Source organism: Netta rufina (genome assembly GCF_964035555.1).
Source record: "Netta rufina genome assembly, chromosome: 2".
Classification (NCBI taxonomy): Eukaryota; Metazoa; Chordata; class Aves; order Anseriformes; family Anatidae; genus Netta; species Netta rufina.
This window is the reverse complement of record NC_140124.1, coordinates 79210683-79225472: the sequence shown is the minus strand read 5'-3', so window position 1 is coordinate 79225472 and position 14790 is coordinate 79210683. Positions and strand designations below refer to the sequence as shown.

The following is a 14790-nucleotide window of genomic DNA, read 5'->3' as shown; positions in this document are numbered from 1 at the left end:
GCTTAAACATTCCTTCCCCACAGTCTGCTTTGTTCAGGAGTAGGCAAGCTCCGGCTGTGACATAGCAGCAGCTATGTATGGCCTTCAGGATCCAAAAATACTCTTCAGAACACAAAATATTATTCAGGTAATACTGTATATAAAAATCCTCGTATAGCTGAGATGGGCTTTACACTTTTCCTGCTATGCTGTTCTAAGAGTTCAACAGAATTTTGTTCCCTTACAAGCGTAATCGTAACACGTAAAAATTTCTGTTCAAAACCAGCTCTGCCAACTCTGCACCGTGAATGCTTCCTTTCAGTGCTTTTGAAGCTCTTTTTGGAGGGTGTGTATTACCAGGTAACATTTTCCTTTCAATTCTTAATTGCTTTTTTTTTTTTTTTTTTAAACAGGGGATATATTGGGAACTACTCATACCAATTAAAATTATCAACTTCCTACAAGTATCTGTTACAAAGCTTATCATTGGAAGTTAACTAATTGCCATTTCGTCCAACTTCAACACTTTGAACAAATTCTGTTAGAGTTACAATCAAAGTATCATCCCCATCTGAACATGCCAGTCCCAGGAAAACTAAGTATTAGCAATCTAATAAATCTAAAAATCAGAATAATAAACACATATACAAGCCTAGTGATAGTATTCAGCTCCCAATTCTTTTCTTGGGAAGAGTGACAAATGCTGGGATGGAATGGTGTACATTGGCTGTAACCCTTCACCTACCCTTTACCTGGGAGTTGCAAGAACTGGACAACCAGTTCATTTTCATCAATTACTGAAGAATAATTATTGCAAAATCAAAGAAATCTGAGACAAGCTAAGGATGCCAAATCATAACATACATCTATATACCATGGAAAACTGATTTTTTACCTCTGTGGTATAGATTAAAGCACTGTTAGAAAAAGGGCTATGGCCCAACATTAGTTTTAGTGCACTAAAATTCCTTAACAGCCAATGTTAAAATCAATACCATCAGCTGGACTGATATTCAGAAGTTAATTAAAAAGAGTTGATTCCCAGGACTGGAACTGAGAATAATGTTTTAAGTTCCATTATATTGCTATACACATATATTTAATTATGGAAACTAATCAGCATCATTAACATTCACATGTAGACAACATTTTTTCTAACTAGACTGTGTTTATTTTAAACTATTGAGTGTTATCAATGCTAAATATATTTGTCTTCAAATACCAAGAAATTTTATTACACAGTGTAGTACCTTCAACTTCCTTAACTTCTTTTGCTGCTGTTAAATGCTCAATTTTAATAAGTTATACACAACAGATAACTACTGCTTAATGCCTTACAACCTTAGTTTCACAGATTCAATAGCCTACTTTAAAACCCTGTTTCCACAATCACATTTTAAATACTCTAAACAGCGAGACCAAGAAGAAATGTTTAAACATGCAAGCTAACAAGGTGCATTGCAGCTCTAAATCCCTTCTGAACGCAACACACATTCAAGACGATTAAGTCAAACGTCGGTGATACTGTTTCCATTTTATTTTACGTATCAATTGAGATTTCTAAAAGAATCAAAATCAACAAAGCTGAGAATGAAAAAAGTTTTACTGTCAGTGCTATTTCTAACACAGTTTGGAGATTACTGTAGCACGGGCCCTCTGTCATAATTCTAATATAACAAACATCACAAAATTATTCTGATACTTCCCTGTAGTTTCTAAAATACAATACAAATACTGAGAAATATTTAAGCACTGTGCTAGACTCATTGATTCATCTTTGCTTTGTTTCTGTTATTTAATTCAAGAATGTCACTGATGAATCTCCCATTTCTGTTCCTAATTTGTGAATGCGAACACTTTGTTCTTAAAACTCTGTAAAAGGTTTTCAAATACGTCTGTTGTCTGTAATCTGCCATAATCTGTTGGTTTTTTTATTTTGTAAGGAATTAAAACTTGCAAATTGCCTGCCTTCAAAGTGTAATTAAATCTCCACAATATAGACAAAAGGATATTTATCAGGACAAAAGAATAGCAATGGTTTTCCCAGATTGCTAGCTCTTCACTAACCGGAAGATAGTGTAAGCTTATTTTGAGTAGACAAGTGATCTGCTAATCTTGTTGGAGAATAAAGATTAAGAAGAAATCTGTTTTCAATAATGCTCATTTCTTCAAACTGTTCTGGCAACTGTACAAACGAGTTCTGTTTGTGCTCTGAAGTCTTATCCTTATTCTCCTCAGTAGATCCAAAATACAACTTACTTCTATATGGAAAGCCTACCACTTCTCTGAACTACCACTTCTATAAAACCTCCTCTCTTTCTTCCTCCTTTTTTTTTTTTTTTTTAAGGCTAATCAAATACAACTAAATTGGTTAGCAAAAGCTATTCATGGCTTCACAGTATGCTTAAATTTGTTTCAAAAAATTAAACAACACTAATACAGTGGCATTAAGTTTTTTTGCCTTCTTCCAAATGCCATAGCACTTTTTTTTCAGGAGAACACCCATTTGCAATCTGTTTTCATGCATGCAGTCACAAGCATTTAGCAGCTAACAAGGATGACAACCTGCCATAATACAGATAAGACTGAGTAGGCAGCAGAGAAGCTATTATACCTACCCGCCATTGCAGTTTCTCATTCAGATGAGCAGCAAGAAAGAAGTAAGATTTCCTGCAACTCCCAGGTGAGTTTAGCCTTAAGAAAAAACACCTCACAACACTTCTGAAAAGCAGCTTCAGAATAATACATACCTTCTCGCTGAGGTCTATGGGAAGCCATCGGTAGTCCATCATGAGGTGCTGTGGTTCGTTCTAGCAAACTGGTCTCATTACTTGACATGCAGTCATTATGGGAAAAGTCATTCTAAATTGAGAAGGAAAGAAAAAGGAAGCTTATTAATATAATGCATACAATCTCAATGTGCTCGTAACAGCAGAAGATACCCCCAAAACAGTTATTTTGTATTCTACAGGAAAAAATACAAATAAAAAATGAGGCTCCCGAGAGGAGTCAAAATGATCACTAGCAATTTCAATTTTTACATTTTTTCCGTCAACTACCACCTCCACAGTAACACTGACTTTATTTTAAAAGCAGAATGATGTGGGGGACAGCTCACGTGCCTTCAGTATATCTCACGGTGGACAATTCAAGATCAGTAACTCAGAACTTCCATGCTAATTTATTATTAGTATGAACTCTTTCGGTTACCACCCTGTGAAGTAATCTACTCACAGCTCTGCAAACGTGTTCTCCCCAGTTACATTCATGTAACTGTTATCTTCAGCCTGCCACCTCTTCTGCATAGGAAATCATGAATAACTGTATGGACAGTCTATAGGGACATAGGATCCCAACAACCAAATCTGTGCACCTCCAGCTAACCAGACATTCAGAACACAACTGGTTGCCATCTGCACCCTCTCCTCCACAGAGAAAAGGACTCAGAGCTCATCTCCCTCCGCATTTGCATGCAGACTTCAAAATGGTATGCCAAGAATTTCGACTCCTTTAATACAATGCGCAAGGAGGGACAGTACAGCAAGCCATACCGCTCAGATAACACGGATGGATCTCTCAGAGTAAAAGGACAAACAGGGTACAATGATAACCTAGTAGAAAAGTACTAGATGAGCATGAACTTCAAGTGTTGGTGTTTTTTTTGTTTTAATGGTAACGTGAACCTGTATAATTTTTCCCAAATTGAGATAAAACGTTAATGTAACTGTTTACATGCCCTTCAATGACCAGGTCTTGTTATAAACCAAACCAGCTAACCAACATAAAGCTCAGAAATATTGTAAACCCTCCAGCTGACCAGTGTAATTCTACATTTCAAGGAAAGACACAAAATGAGACCTCAAGAAAGCCATGCATGTAGAATTAGGAAATATCAGAAGTTACTAGCGAGTTTCTAGATTTATCTATTAAGTGAGACATCTGGTTTTGCCTGTAGCATGTAGTGTAACATATGAGCTTAGTATATGCATGCAAGTACCATCAATATGCGAATATCTTGACCTCTGTGGCATGGTGGAGGGGTGTAGGGGGCAGTGGCAGCACACAGAGGGAGAGGAGGTTCTCTGTTTCACACACATCAATGAAATACCATTTGTTTGGTTGTTTTTTTTACTGAGTACTGGATGCTAGAACAGAAGTTAGTTTTCTCAGGAAAGGTTTCAAAAGAAGGAAGTTAGATGGCGGCATTCACTGCACCCTCAATCTTAGTAGAATGTCTTAAAACAAATGAAGTTTCTGGGAGAAATGGACACTTCTTGTTGTAGATGTGTACTAAACGTTCAAAGTTCATTCCTCTCATTCAGGATGAAGAGCATTACTCCATTACAGACCTTCATAAGAGAAAGATAGAGGGAAAAGAGACATCTTCAGACAGTATTTTTACCATTTTTAAATACAGGAAGAATAAGATTTTTGAAAATAAGTACCAGAATGTGAAAGAATATATATTTTTTTTTCCTGAAGGACTCCTGACGGGACAAACCAGCTGTCAGGACAGATCTGAGACAAAAAGCAGGCCAGAACGAGGAAGCACAGGCACTGAAACACATCAAAATTCCCTTACAGAATGAACTTCTCAAGATTTTGCAGATGGCCCAACTATAGCTTGCTTCATTTTACTAAACCAGCTTTACAGCATCTGTGGCTTGGGTACGAACTGAGGCAACTCCTAACAAAACACACAACTCTTTTAGGGCCCAGGTAATCACGCTGCCATCAAGCCTGCCCTGGGCGTGCTGTTAATCCAGCTCTCATCAGTCTCATCCACAGCGGTACCAAATCAGCAACTGAACATTTAACGTGCCCTTCAGATTGCACTACAAACGGTCAGATGAATTGAAAGACATTTCAGCTGTTTCATCCGAAGCAGCCTATGGTTTGTGTTCTGCACTGAATGTCAGTAATTTCAGGTTTCAGAGCAATCTGCCTTAACATACAGAGCACTTGTTGTTTCCTCGAGATAAAACTCACACCAGTCCCTAGTCACTCAGTAGATGATCTCAGCAAACTTCTTTGCTGACCAAAACATCACTTCATGCTTTAAATGCCCAATAAATTACGAGCATAATGTCAGACCTGGAACAAGAAAGGAAAATAGCTGTGTTATGAGTGAGATTGCATTTTAACAGCTCTAAGCCAATTTGCAAACTTATTTTACTAAACAGAAATTCACAAGCATGCCCTGGAGAGAGCCACTTTAAGATCTCTTCAAGACTTCCAACGATACCATTTCACCAGGCATTTCATAACAGCCAAGGACAGAGCCAGAAGCAAGCATTTCAGTTTTTAAGTGTTAACTCCTGGTCATGCGTTATTGGCAGAACTGCTAGCATTTGGGAATTAAATTTACCCTGTTAAAACAGTGATTCATTTAAGATTGTCCATGCAAAACATCACCACTGTGATTAAGCAGCTGTGTCCAGACTACCTAAGTTAACAAGCTCAGCAAACGTTTTACAATGAGTGAATGTCTTCCTGTAGAGATGATCCGTGTTAATTATCTAAGGTCCTTCCTTAAACTACATCCACATGCTTTGCCAAAAGCAGCTTTGATACCATCCACATCGCATGCAGAAGACAACAGATTTTTGGATGAACTTTGACAGTGGATATTAACTTTGCTCCACTTTCAGGTGGCTTTTTCCACCTTTGAAATCATGATTGTAAGAGCTGAAGGCAGCGCTCCACCCACTTTACATTGCAGTATATTATGTGGTTCAAGCTTTTATTTAAACAAGCCCTGACACTGATAATTTTATAAATTATTGTAACTGCAAATAGATCATAATTCAATCAAAAAATCCTTTGCCTGGCAAGTTAAACCAGTAGCACGTACTAGATGTATTCGGTGAGTGACAGCTTTCACAGCACACACTGGAATACAGGAGGCAGACAGTAGGCTATCTAGGGCAGTCATAGCTTTACCTTACAGCTTACAGTCTGCAAACATTGTTTCTGTGCCAGCTACAGATCAGATCCTGTGCTTAAGCTGCATTACATCTCTTCGTTAGCTACTGTGAGAGCTCTACATCAAGCACCTGCAAGGAAATAAGAGACAAGTGCCACTGCCAGAGGGGCCTGCGAGTGACTGGAAGGTCCAGGCAGTCTGGAGGGCCAACAAATGTTGAATGGCTGCTACCTGGTGCTAGTCACACCACAGCCACGAGCCCTGTAACGCTGCCCATGCTGCTCAGGAGTCCCTGTCACTGGTCAGTAAGTTTAGTGCTAGTTGTGCTCCTCATTTCCTCTTGTACAGGGCTTACTGGCAAGGCCGTGGTAGCAGGGGGGCTGCAGGGGTGGCCTGTGAGGAGCTGAGAACCTGCTCCGTGTTAGGTAAGAGCCAGCTCCAGAAGGATCTGCCACTGGCCAATGCCCAATGCTGTTCACGCCTCCATGGTAACATATTTAAGAAAGGAGAAAAAATGCTGTGCAGCAGCTGTGAGAAAGAGGAGTGAGAAAAACATGAGCACCAGCCCTGCAGCCCCCCAGGTGAGTGCAGCAGGGGGGCAGGAGGTGCTGCAGGCAGGCAGCAGCAGTTCCCCTGCGGGCTGTGCAGGGAGAGGCCCCCGGTGGAGCAGGCTGTCCCCCTGCAGCCCATGGGTCCCCCATGGAGCAGATCTCCACGCTGCAGCCCCCCCGTGGGTGGAGGAGCCCCCGGTGGAGCAGGTGGATGTGGCCTGGAGGAGGCTGCGGCCCATGGAGAGCCCCCGCAGGAGCAGGCCCCGGGCCGGAGCTGCAGCCCGTGGAGAGGAGCCCACGCAGGAGCAGAGGCCAGTTGTGAGGAGGAAGGAGCGGCAGAGATGAAGCGTTATGGACTGACCACAACCCCCATTCCCCATCCTCCTGTGCTGCTCTGTGGGAAAAGGGTCAGAGTCAAGCCTGAAGTTGAGCCTGGGATGAAGGAGGTGGTGGAATGAAGGTGCATTTCATTTTGTGGATGGGGTTTTTTTGGCTGCTTTTAGTTCTCAGTGCCTTCCTGTTATCAGCTGGCAATACACCCAACTGATCTTCCCCAAGCTGAGTCCATTTTGCCCATGATGGTAATTTGTGAGCCATCTCCCAGTCCTTATCAGAACCCAGAAGTTTTTTCATCCAAATTTCTCTCCCCCTCTGCCTTGCTGAGGAGGGGCATAGAGAGTGGTTTGAGGGGCACTTGGTGACCAGCAAGGTTACCCCACCACACCTGCCGATGAGTAAAATGGATTCACACAACCCATGCAAGCCTAAGATGAATTCCTGCGAAGGCTTTTATCACTGCAAGGCTTTCGCATGCGAGGACTATGTGTGGCTGGCGGTGCTGCTGATTAAACACAGTGAAGCAAGTGACGTGGGTGGCCCCAAACGAGTTGCCAAATAATCGATCTGATAATCTCACAGATCTTGGTGACGGGCTAGGGCCTCAGCTAGTCTACGCACAGCAAATGTCCACATGTCCACGCTCTGCCTTCTATTAGCGCAGACCGCTGCTGAGAAAGCATGGTGCTGGCACTCGTTTGGCAATCTGTAATGAAATCTGTTACTGGATCACCTACTAATCATCAAGACTGATGCACAGAAGTCTTCTGATGTTTGCGTTGCCCTTTCATAGAAGAGCTATTCATGCAGCGGCTCTGATGAGCACTACCACGGGAAACCTGCTCGCAGCAGTTGGATGGCTTGATTAGTCCTACCCACCCAAAAAGGAAAGCTTATTTTCCTGCAAGGTTCCAGTCAATGCGCTGCTGGGGACAGCGCTGCCTAGCCTTGCAGGCTGTGCAGATGTAAAGCAGCACAGCTTATTCATCCGGGTCCACGTGGGAATTGGCAAACAAAACCAGATGCCAACTAACTAACGTTGAAGAAAGCATCTTGGAAGAATCAAACTCGTGACCGCACTTTCTCAACTGCAGCATCTGTACCTTAGAGAAACGTGCGTAGCATCAGAATAACAATCTTTATTAGATTAGGGCCTCGCAGAACACCCCGAGTTGGAAGATCTGGTGCCAGTTACGGGACTAAAGCCATGATCTGCTCAACACAATCCTTCCAGGCTGCCACCCTCAGCGCTTCACAGCTATGCAGCAGATGCACGGCCACATAGCCACGGTGGCACAAGGGCCGTAGCACCTCTTCAGAAGCAAGTCAGCTGAAACTCCACACGTATACCTATCTGTATCTGCACTCTATCGCTTCATTCTTGCTGTAGTTTGGATGTAGGGATAGAGCATTAATGCGATTGTATATTTTAAAGGAAATCCAGCATGTGCATTTGATACCAGTGCAAAAATACAGGGCGGCAGCAGACCCAATTCTTCCAGATCTGCTAATGTTGACAACTCTTGATGCAACAGATCGTTGCAAAAAAAAGCAAAACCACTACTGCCTTGAACAAGCTGCTTGCCAAAGGCAAGGTCGAGACTGAAGGCAGCTGCCCAACTGACACTGCTAAGTTACACTTCAGTTTGCCAGCTTTCCACCAAGCTAACTGCACTGATGCAGAATCAAGTTCCAGAAGAATAATGCTTATCCTACTTCTAATCACAGGCTGGAAGAAGCCTTCATGAAGTTCAGCAAGGGCAGCTGTGAAGTCCTGCAGCCTGGGGAGAAATGAGCAGGCTGAGGGGGGCGATACCCTGACAGGACAAGGGGGAATGGTTTTAAATTCAGTAAGAAAATTGAGATTAGATATAAAGAAGAAATTCTTCACTCAGAGGGTGGTGAGGCACCAGAACAGGTTGCCCAGAGGAGCTGTGGATGCCCCATCCCTGGAAGTGCTCAAGGCCAGGCTCTTTAAACTGATGTTTAGAGAAACTATTTTAAGAGCTCACCTGTAAGAGGCAGCAATAAAGCATGGTGAGACAGACAAAACTTCTGAGAAGTCACTGGTTGATTCAGGTTCTTGAAGTCTCATCTGAATCAGAATTTTTACCTGGATTTAAAGCCCAGTTTAACCTAGCTAGCCTGTCACGAAACAGAGATCTTGAAGCTACAGCCAGTAATGTAGCAGTTTAGATGTTACTGCATCTCCAGTCAGTTGCTCATCCCACAGCTTTGTGTAGCTTCAGTACTAAGAAGAAAATTACTTGAACGTGCTAGTTCAGACTGATACACAGAAGTTATTCTTGCAGCCACCTAGGGTGACAGAAAGATTTAAAAAAAATATTTGTCCCGTAAGAATAGTTCAAGCACAGTTAGCTCTGAGAGGAGACGCTGCCTTCACGGCCACTGCTCACTACTGACAGAGAATAGTACATCTAAGAAGCATGGTTTATAAGTTTTCTTTTGTGCATGTTGTTCAAGTTCTGAACTGAATTTGCCATTTGAAGTCTGCCATTTTCTTATCTCGTTCTTAAGACACTTCCCCAGGGCATCAAATCCCCTTTCATCATTAAATGTATTTTTACCTTCTTCTACCAAAAAGGACAAGATGAAGAGGCCAAGGAAAGGCAACAAGCTCACAAAGGAGTGTGATCTCCAGCCAGATCTCTGAGCTTGTCCTCTGCAAGCTTCAGTCTCTTCAAGTGTAAATGATTAAGACCTGGAAGATACTACAAAAATTTACCAAATCCTGGAGGAAACGTAGGCATTTAGTATTAACTGCAGTTAATACAGAATCAACAGCAATGTCTTCTGAATTGCTATGGCTAGACACTGATGTCAGTGAGAAAATGAAGTGACAAACTTAAGTGGTGATAAACCTACAGACTTCCTGTGGAAGACTAGAGATCAAGCTACAGACCTTCTGTGGAAGAGTGTGCTTCCGCAGATACAGCCATCTTACTGCTGCTGTCTGTGTCCTTACTTCAGAAAGAACAGGGAACCCAGAGTACCCCAAGCCCAGGGAGATCCTGCTGTCGACAGGTACGTGGGTGACACTGGAAACCCAACCACAGCTTAACAGCAGCAAGGTAGGTGCAAGCATTAGGAAGCCATGGGTACACGTGCAATGCCCCCAGTGCTTATTTGAGACAACAAAGGAAAAATTGACATGGAGATCAGGGGGAGGCTGATGGAGGCTGGCATAAATGGCCTGGGCAAGGCTGTAATCTTAATACCTCAAAATTAGAGCTGAACGATGAGTAAAGCAACTAAAAGCCATATAAGTTTTCCATCTGTGGTTTCCTGGAGCATCAGCATGTACATTTGAACAGAGGTCTTTCATTTTAGGATCTGTTTGTATCTATCCATGACTTACTTCCCAGAAGACTTCCAGTAACGCTTCTGGACATCCCCAACTCCTGTTTCAAGTCAGAGAAATTTCTGCTCAGAGACGAGGATGTTATGGTCACTGAGACAGAATACTTTGTATCTCAATATGCAAAACATGTAAAACTCTAGTAGTTTGCTGCACCATCCACAATTTAAAAGATTCTTGCCAACAATAAAATGTCATCTTTATCCTTCTGTCTCTTATTCAACGCAGACTGAAGGCACATTTTCCCTGATACTGTGATGCTTAAAGGGGTATTTGAGTACAGTGCAGCTTCGAAACGGGATCATGTTTTTCTTCTCTGAGAGCTCTTCGGATCTAAAATTAAGTTCAGTGACTTGAAGCAGCACAAGGTACTAGAAGATCAATCATGAAAGCACTCTTCTAATTTGTGGACAAAATCTATAAATCTACAAATAGAAGCCTACTAAACAAAATACTTTGTAAACAGAAACTTTCCCTTCGTTTTTAAGTAGGGACTTCTTGTGTGAAGAACCCCATGCCAGGTGCCTGTAGAACTACCCAGCAAGCCACTATCTGCGGGAGATGGCCTATTTCAATAGAACCTGAGCTCTATTTCCACCAGGTACGCCTGATTAAACGCTCCCGTGCATAACGCAACCTCATTTATGGTGTGTGTGTGTGCTCAGAGCTCCTACACCCAACGCCAAGCCCCCCTCACACACACACACTCGCACCCCCTCCCCGTGGGGCCGGGCCGGCTCCCGCCCCGCGGGCACGTGACGCCGCGCGCAGGCCGCGCCGCCGCCATCTTGCAGGGGGCGGGCAGCGGCGGGCCCGCAGCGCCGCCGGGGGGGCGCCATGATGGGGGCCGGGATGGGGATGGGGACGGGGATGGGGATGGGGGGGGCGCCCCACGGGACCCCAAACCCGGCCCCGGGGGGCAGCCCGTGGGTCCCGCAGCGCCCCGCCAGCTCCCCACGAGAGGCTCTGCGCTATTCGCAACTGCACAAGAGATAATAATTAAAAAAATAATAATAAAAATTTTAAAAAAAGCGGAGCCCTGCGCGGGCTAGGCAGGATGTGACAGGCGTGTCCAGCCAAGCTGTTTGGGATCTCGGCGTGCTCTGCAGAAGAAACCCCCGCGACTTGGACACTGCTCCACGCGCCACGGCCAGAGCGCCACGGACACACAGCTCGGGTCGGGGCAGGGAGCAGGTTCCCAGCTATCAGCACCTCAAACCCAGCCAGAGCCTTGCCGCTTCCTGCAACCCCATCGTGTCCCCCCTCGCAGGGGCTCGCAGGACTCATTTCGGGAGAGCTAGACTTGGCGCAGCTCGGCGAGCCAAAATAAACACTTTTTGGACCTGTGCTGTGAATTCGGTATGAGTTCAGCACCGTCACATCCACCCACTGGCTTATGACCTGCCAAACGCGCTTTGGCCTTAAAATGGTACGAGCGTGTACTTGGCGTGTCTGAAGCCTTAAAAATCCCTGTCTCCTCTCAGTAGTCCTCAAAAGCATATCCTGTCTCTACCAAGCAAAAAAAAGGGCCATCCCTCTACTATTCCTTCCTGCGAGTGGAAGAACTGGACAGCACCGAAAGCAGATTAAAAAAAAAATAATAGCAACTGTTTGTACCTCTTTCTGCTCAGTCCCCTACGAAAATCTCAGGTGTTGGTTTTAACAGCCCCTCTGCATTGCAAGTGCCTATCTTCCAGCCCTTTCTTCCTCTTTGCACGAGAGGCCATCTATAGACCAAAAACTGCAGAGCTCCGAGGCGATGACTTGGTTGCATAAATATGGGGCAGATTTTGTGTCAAGCAAACATTTGCCAGAGATGGCCGGGAGGGGGGAAAACCCACGTTTAGATATCGCTGCTGCACGTGAGAAGGCTTCAGTGCCACTCGCGGAGAGCCCTCGCGCTGTGACAGCCACCTTCCAGCAACAAGTGGCACATCTGCTTTCAAGATGTGCTTTGCTGCTCCCTGACAGCCACCCAGACATCCAGCTCCTCTCTGAATTCAAGTTGCAGCTGTGACATTTTAATTTGCTCATTTAGAAAATGATTACCACCCCTTCCCAGAGGCCTTCAACCACCTCACCCAACGCGGCTTTTGAGAGCCAGCCTCGCGGCCGCTGACCCTGGGCTGCAGCCCTGATCCTTGCCCAGTCTCATTTTTTGGGGGGAGAGAGCAAGCTCCGGGTAAAAATCATCCCAACACTTTGCATTGTTTGGAGCCCCTGGGGGACGCTCTGTGGGGCCGCATGGTTTCCATTTGGCGTTATGATTATTTGTACGAGTTTAGCCAAGCTGCTGCTTGGACTCCTGCATCGTGCAACTTCTCCAGCGTGCGAGGCAGCCGCTCGGGCTTTAGGGGCACCCTGCATCCTACGCTCTAGCAACACCAGCAGAAAGCATGGCTGGCCAGAAAAAAAGAAGCCCCCCCCACACTACTACGTCATATGGGGCTGTATTACGTCACAGCCCCACATTCGCAGCAGGCACTGTGAGAAGGGGGCTCTGGGTGCCCTCTGCCCACTTCATGGGGGTGAGGGGCTGAGCTCCTAAAAAAAAAAACACGGGGAGGGGGTGAGGAAGGAGGGGGGCACGCCGTTACCTGGGCTCGGGGGCGGCCGAAGCCCTCCTCGTCGCGGTCCCCGCACAGGGCCCTCCGCAGGCGCTCCAGGTGCTCCCGCAGGGTGACCCGCTGGTGGAAGGAGAAGGCCGGGTGCAGCGAGGCCATGGTGAAGAGCAGCAGCAGCTCCTCCTGCGCACCGAAACCCAGGCCCTGCGCGGCGGGGAGGGCAGCCTGGCCGTTCTCCCCGGCGCCCTCCATCACCACCACCACGTTGTCGTCTTCCTCCTCCTCCTCCTCCTCGTCCTCCTCCACCGCCACCTCCTCGGCCGCCTCCTCGTCGGCGGCGCCGGGCGGGGGCCGCCTGGCCGGGCAGCTCTGCAGGATGGAGTCCACCTGGGGCAGCAGGCGGTGCAGGCGGCCGGCGGCCTCGCGGTTCTCGGAGCCCAGCAGGGCCAGGTAGACGATGAGCTTGGAGCGCACGGCCGGGTCGCGGAAGTCGCCCAGCTGCCCGGGGTCGCTCAGCCCGTTGGCCTTGGCCTCCGAGTCGCGCAGGCAGTGGTAGTCCTTGCGGGCCAGGTCCTCCAGGCACGAGCCGAGGAAGCGCAGCTCCAGCGGGTTGCACAGGTCCAGCAGCCCCACCATGAACTCCAGCCGCTGCGCCGAGCCCAGCACCAGCCCGAACCACTCGTACACCGTCTCCTTGTCGGTGCGGGCCGCCGCCGAGCCGGGACCGAGGGCGGCAGCGCTCGGCGTGGCGGCGGCCGAGGGGGGGGTGGGGGTGCGGGGGGGAGGCGGCGGCGGCGGCGGGCCGGGCCCGGGCCCCGTGCCGGTCCCCAAGCCGTGCAGCTGGCTCGGCCTGTCCGGCCCGCACCCCCTCCCCGCCGCGGCTCCCCCGCGGGCCGGCGGCCGGGGCAGCTGCTGCAGCTGGAGGTGACAGTCCAGGGCCGCGCCGGGCTCCTTCAGACCCAGCCCCGCGGCCGCCGCCGCCGCCGCCTCTTCCGCCGCCGCCGCTGCCTTGTGGCTCGTCTGCTTGAGGGGCAGCTTCATCTTCAGCATCCTCGGCCGCGGGCGGCCGCCAGCGTCCCGCGGGGCCCGGCTGCGGGGCTGGGCGCGGAGGGGAAGAAGGGGAGGGAGGAGAGGGGAGGGGAGGGGAGGGATGGCGGCGCTCAGGCGGAGCCGCCGCTCATCGCCGCCGCGGCCCTGCCGCGCGCTCCGCTGCGTGCCGGGAAACGGGGGGGGCGCAGGCAGGCAGGGAGGAGGGCGGCGGCTCCCGCAGCGCCCCCCCGGCCGCCTCCTCCTCCTCCTCCTGCTTCTTCTCCTCCTCCTCCTCCTGCTGCCCCTATGGGCGCTGGCGACGTCAGCGCGCTCGCGGCCGTTGGGCGTGGCGACCGTTGTGGCCGTTAGGGCGGTTGTGGCGGTTGGCCGCCGGGCTGTGTGGCGGCGCTGCCTCAGGGGTGCCCGAGGGGGGGGCGCTGTGAGGGGGCTGCCGCTGCCCCGCGCCGTGCCCGTAATCACACGACCAAGCAGCCCCAGCAGCCCCGCTGCTTGCTCCGGCTCCCACACGACCACACGAAGGCATAAAAACCGAATCCCCAAACCCATCCCATCGTGGTGAAGGACAAAATGTGGTCTACTAACTACAGTCAGCGTCCCTAAACGGCTTACAGCAGCACAGCACGAAGGGTTGCTGCTATCCCCCCCTCATCTGTCTGTCCGGGAGCTGACTGTGCTGCCGTGAAAGAGCCTGTTTATGAAAAACCGAGTAAATGTCGTGCAGATTGTGATAATCTCGCATGCATCGCTCAGATTTGACACAGAGCTTCAGTGTACTCTTCAGTGGTGGTTACAGACTAAACCATATCCTGATTTCTTACATATATACTCCGTGAATACATATACATTTTATTAAAAATAAACTTCTAGGTAGTATATGTTAGGTTTATCCTTTCCCAGTGGCTGCTTTGTCCTCTTCTAGTAACACAGACAGACTTGAACCCGAACTCTCCTCTTTCATTCCCTTCACAGCCCGTTGTCACTGCCCACACGGCCTCTTCCAAGGCT

The 14790-nt window shown here is 47.9% G+C and overlaps 1 protein-coding gene across 3 annotated transcripts in view; it reads right to left on the bottom strand.

The window, feature by feature from the left end:
* Nucleotides 1–14000, bottom strand: part of ZCCHC2 (zinc finger CCHC-type containing 2) — a 40899-nt gene extending 26899 nt beyond the window's left edge. For all 3 annotated transcript variants that reach the window (XM_084281226.1, XM_084281227.1, XM_084281228.1), the window contains exons 1-2: nt 12769–14000; nt 2730–2841 (exon numbers count right to left, since the gene is read on the bottom strand). In XM_084281226.1, the coding sequence (XP_084137352.1) occupies nt 2730–2841; nt 12769–13785 (1129 nt within the window). In that variant the 5' untranslated portion in view covers nt 13786–14000. The remainder of the gene's footprint in view (nt 1–2729; nt 2842–12768) is intronic.
* Between the last annotated feature and the right edge of the window lie 790 nt (nt 14001–14790).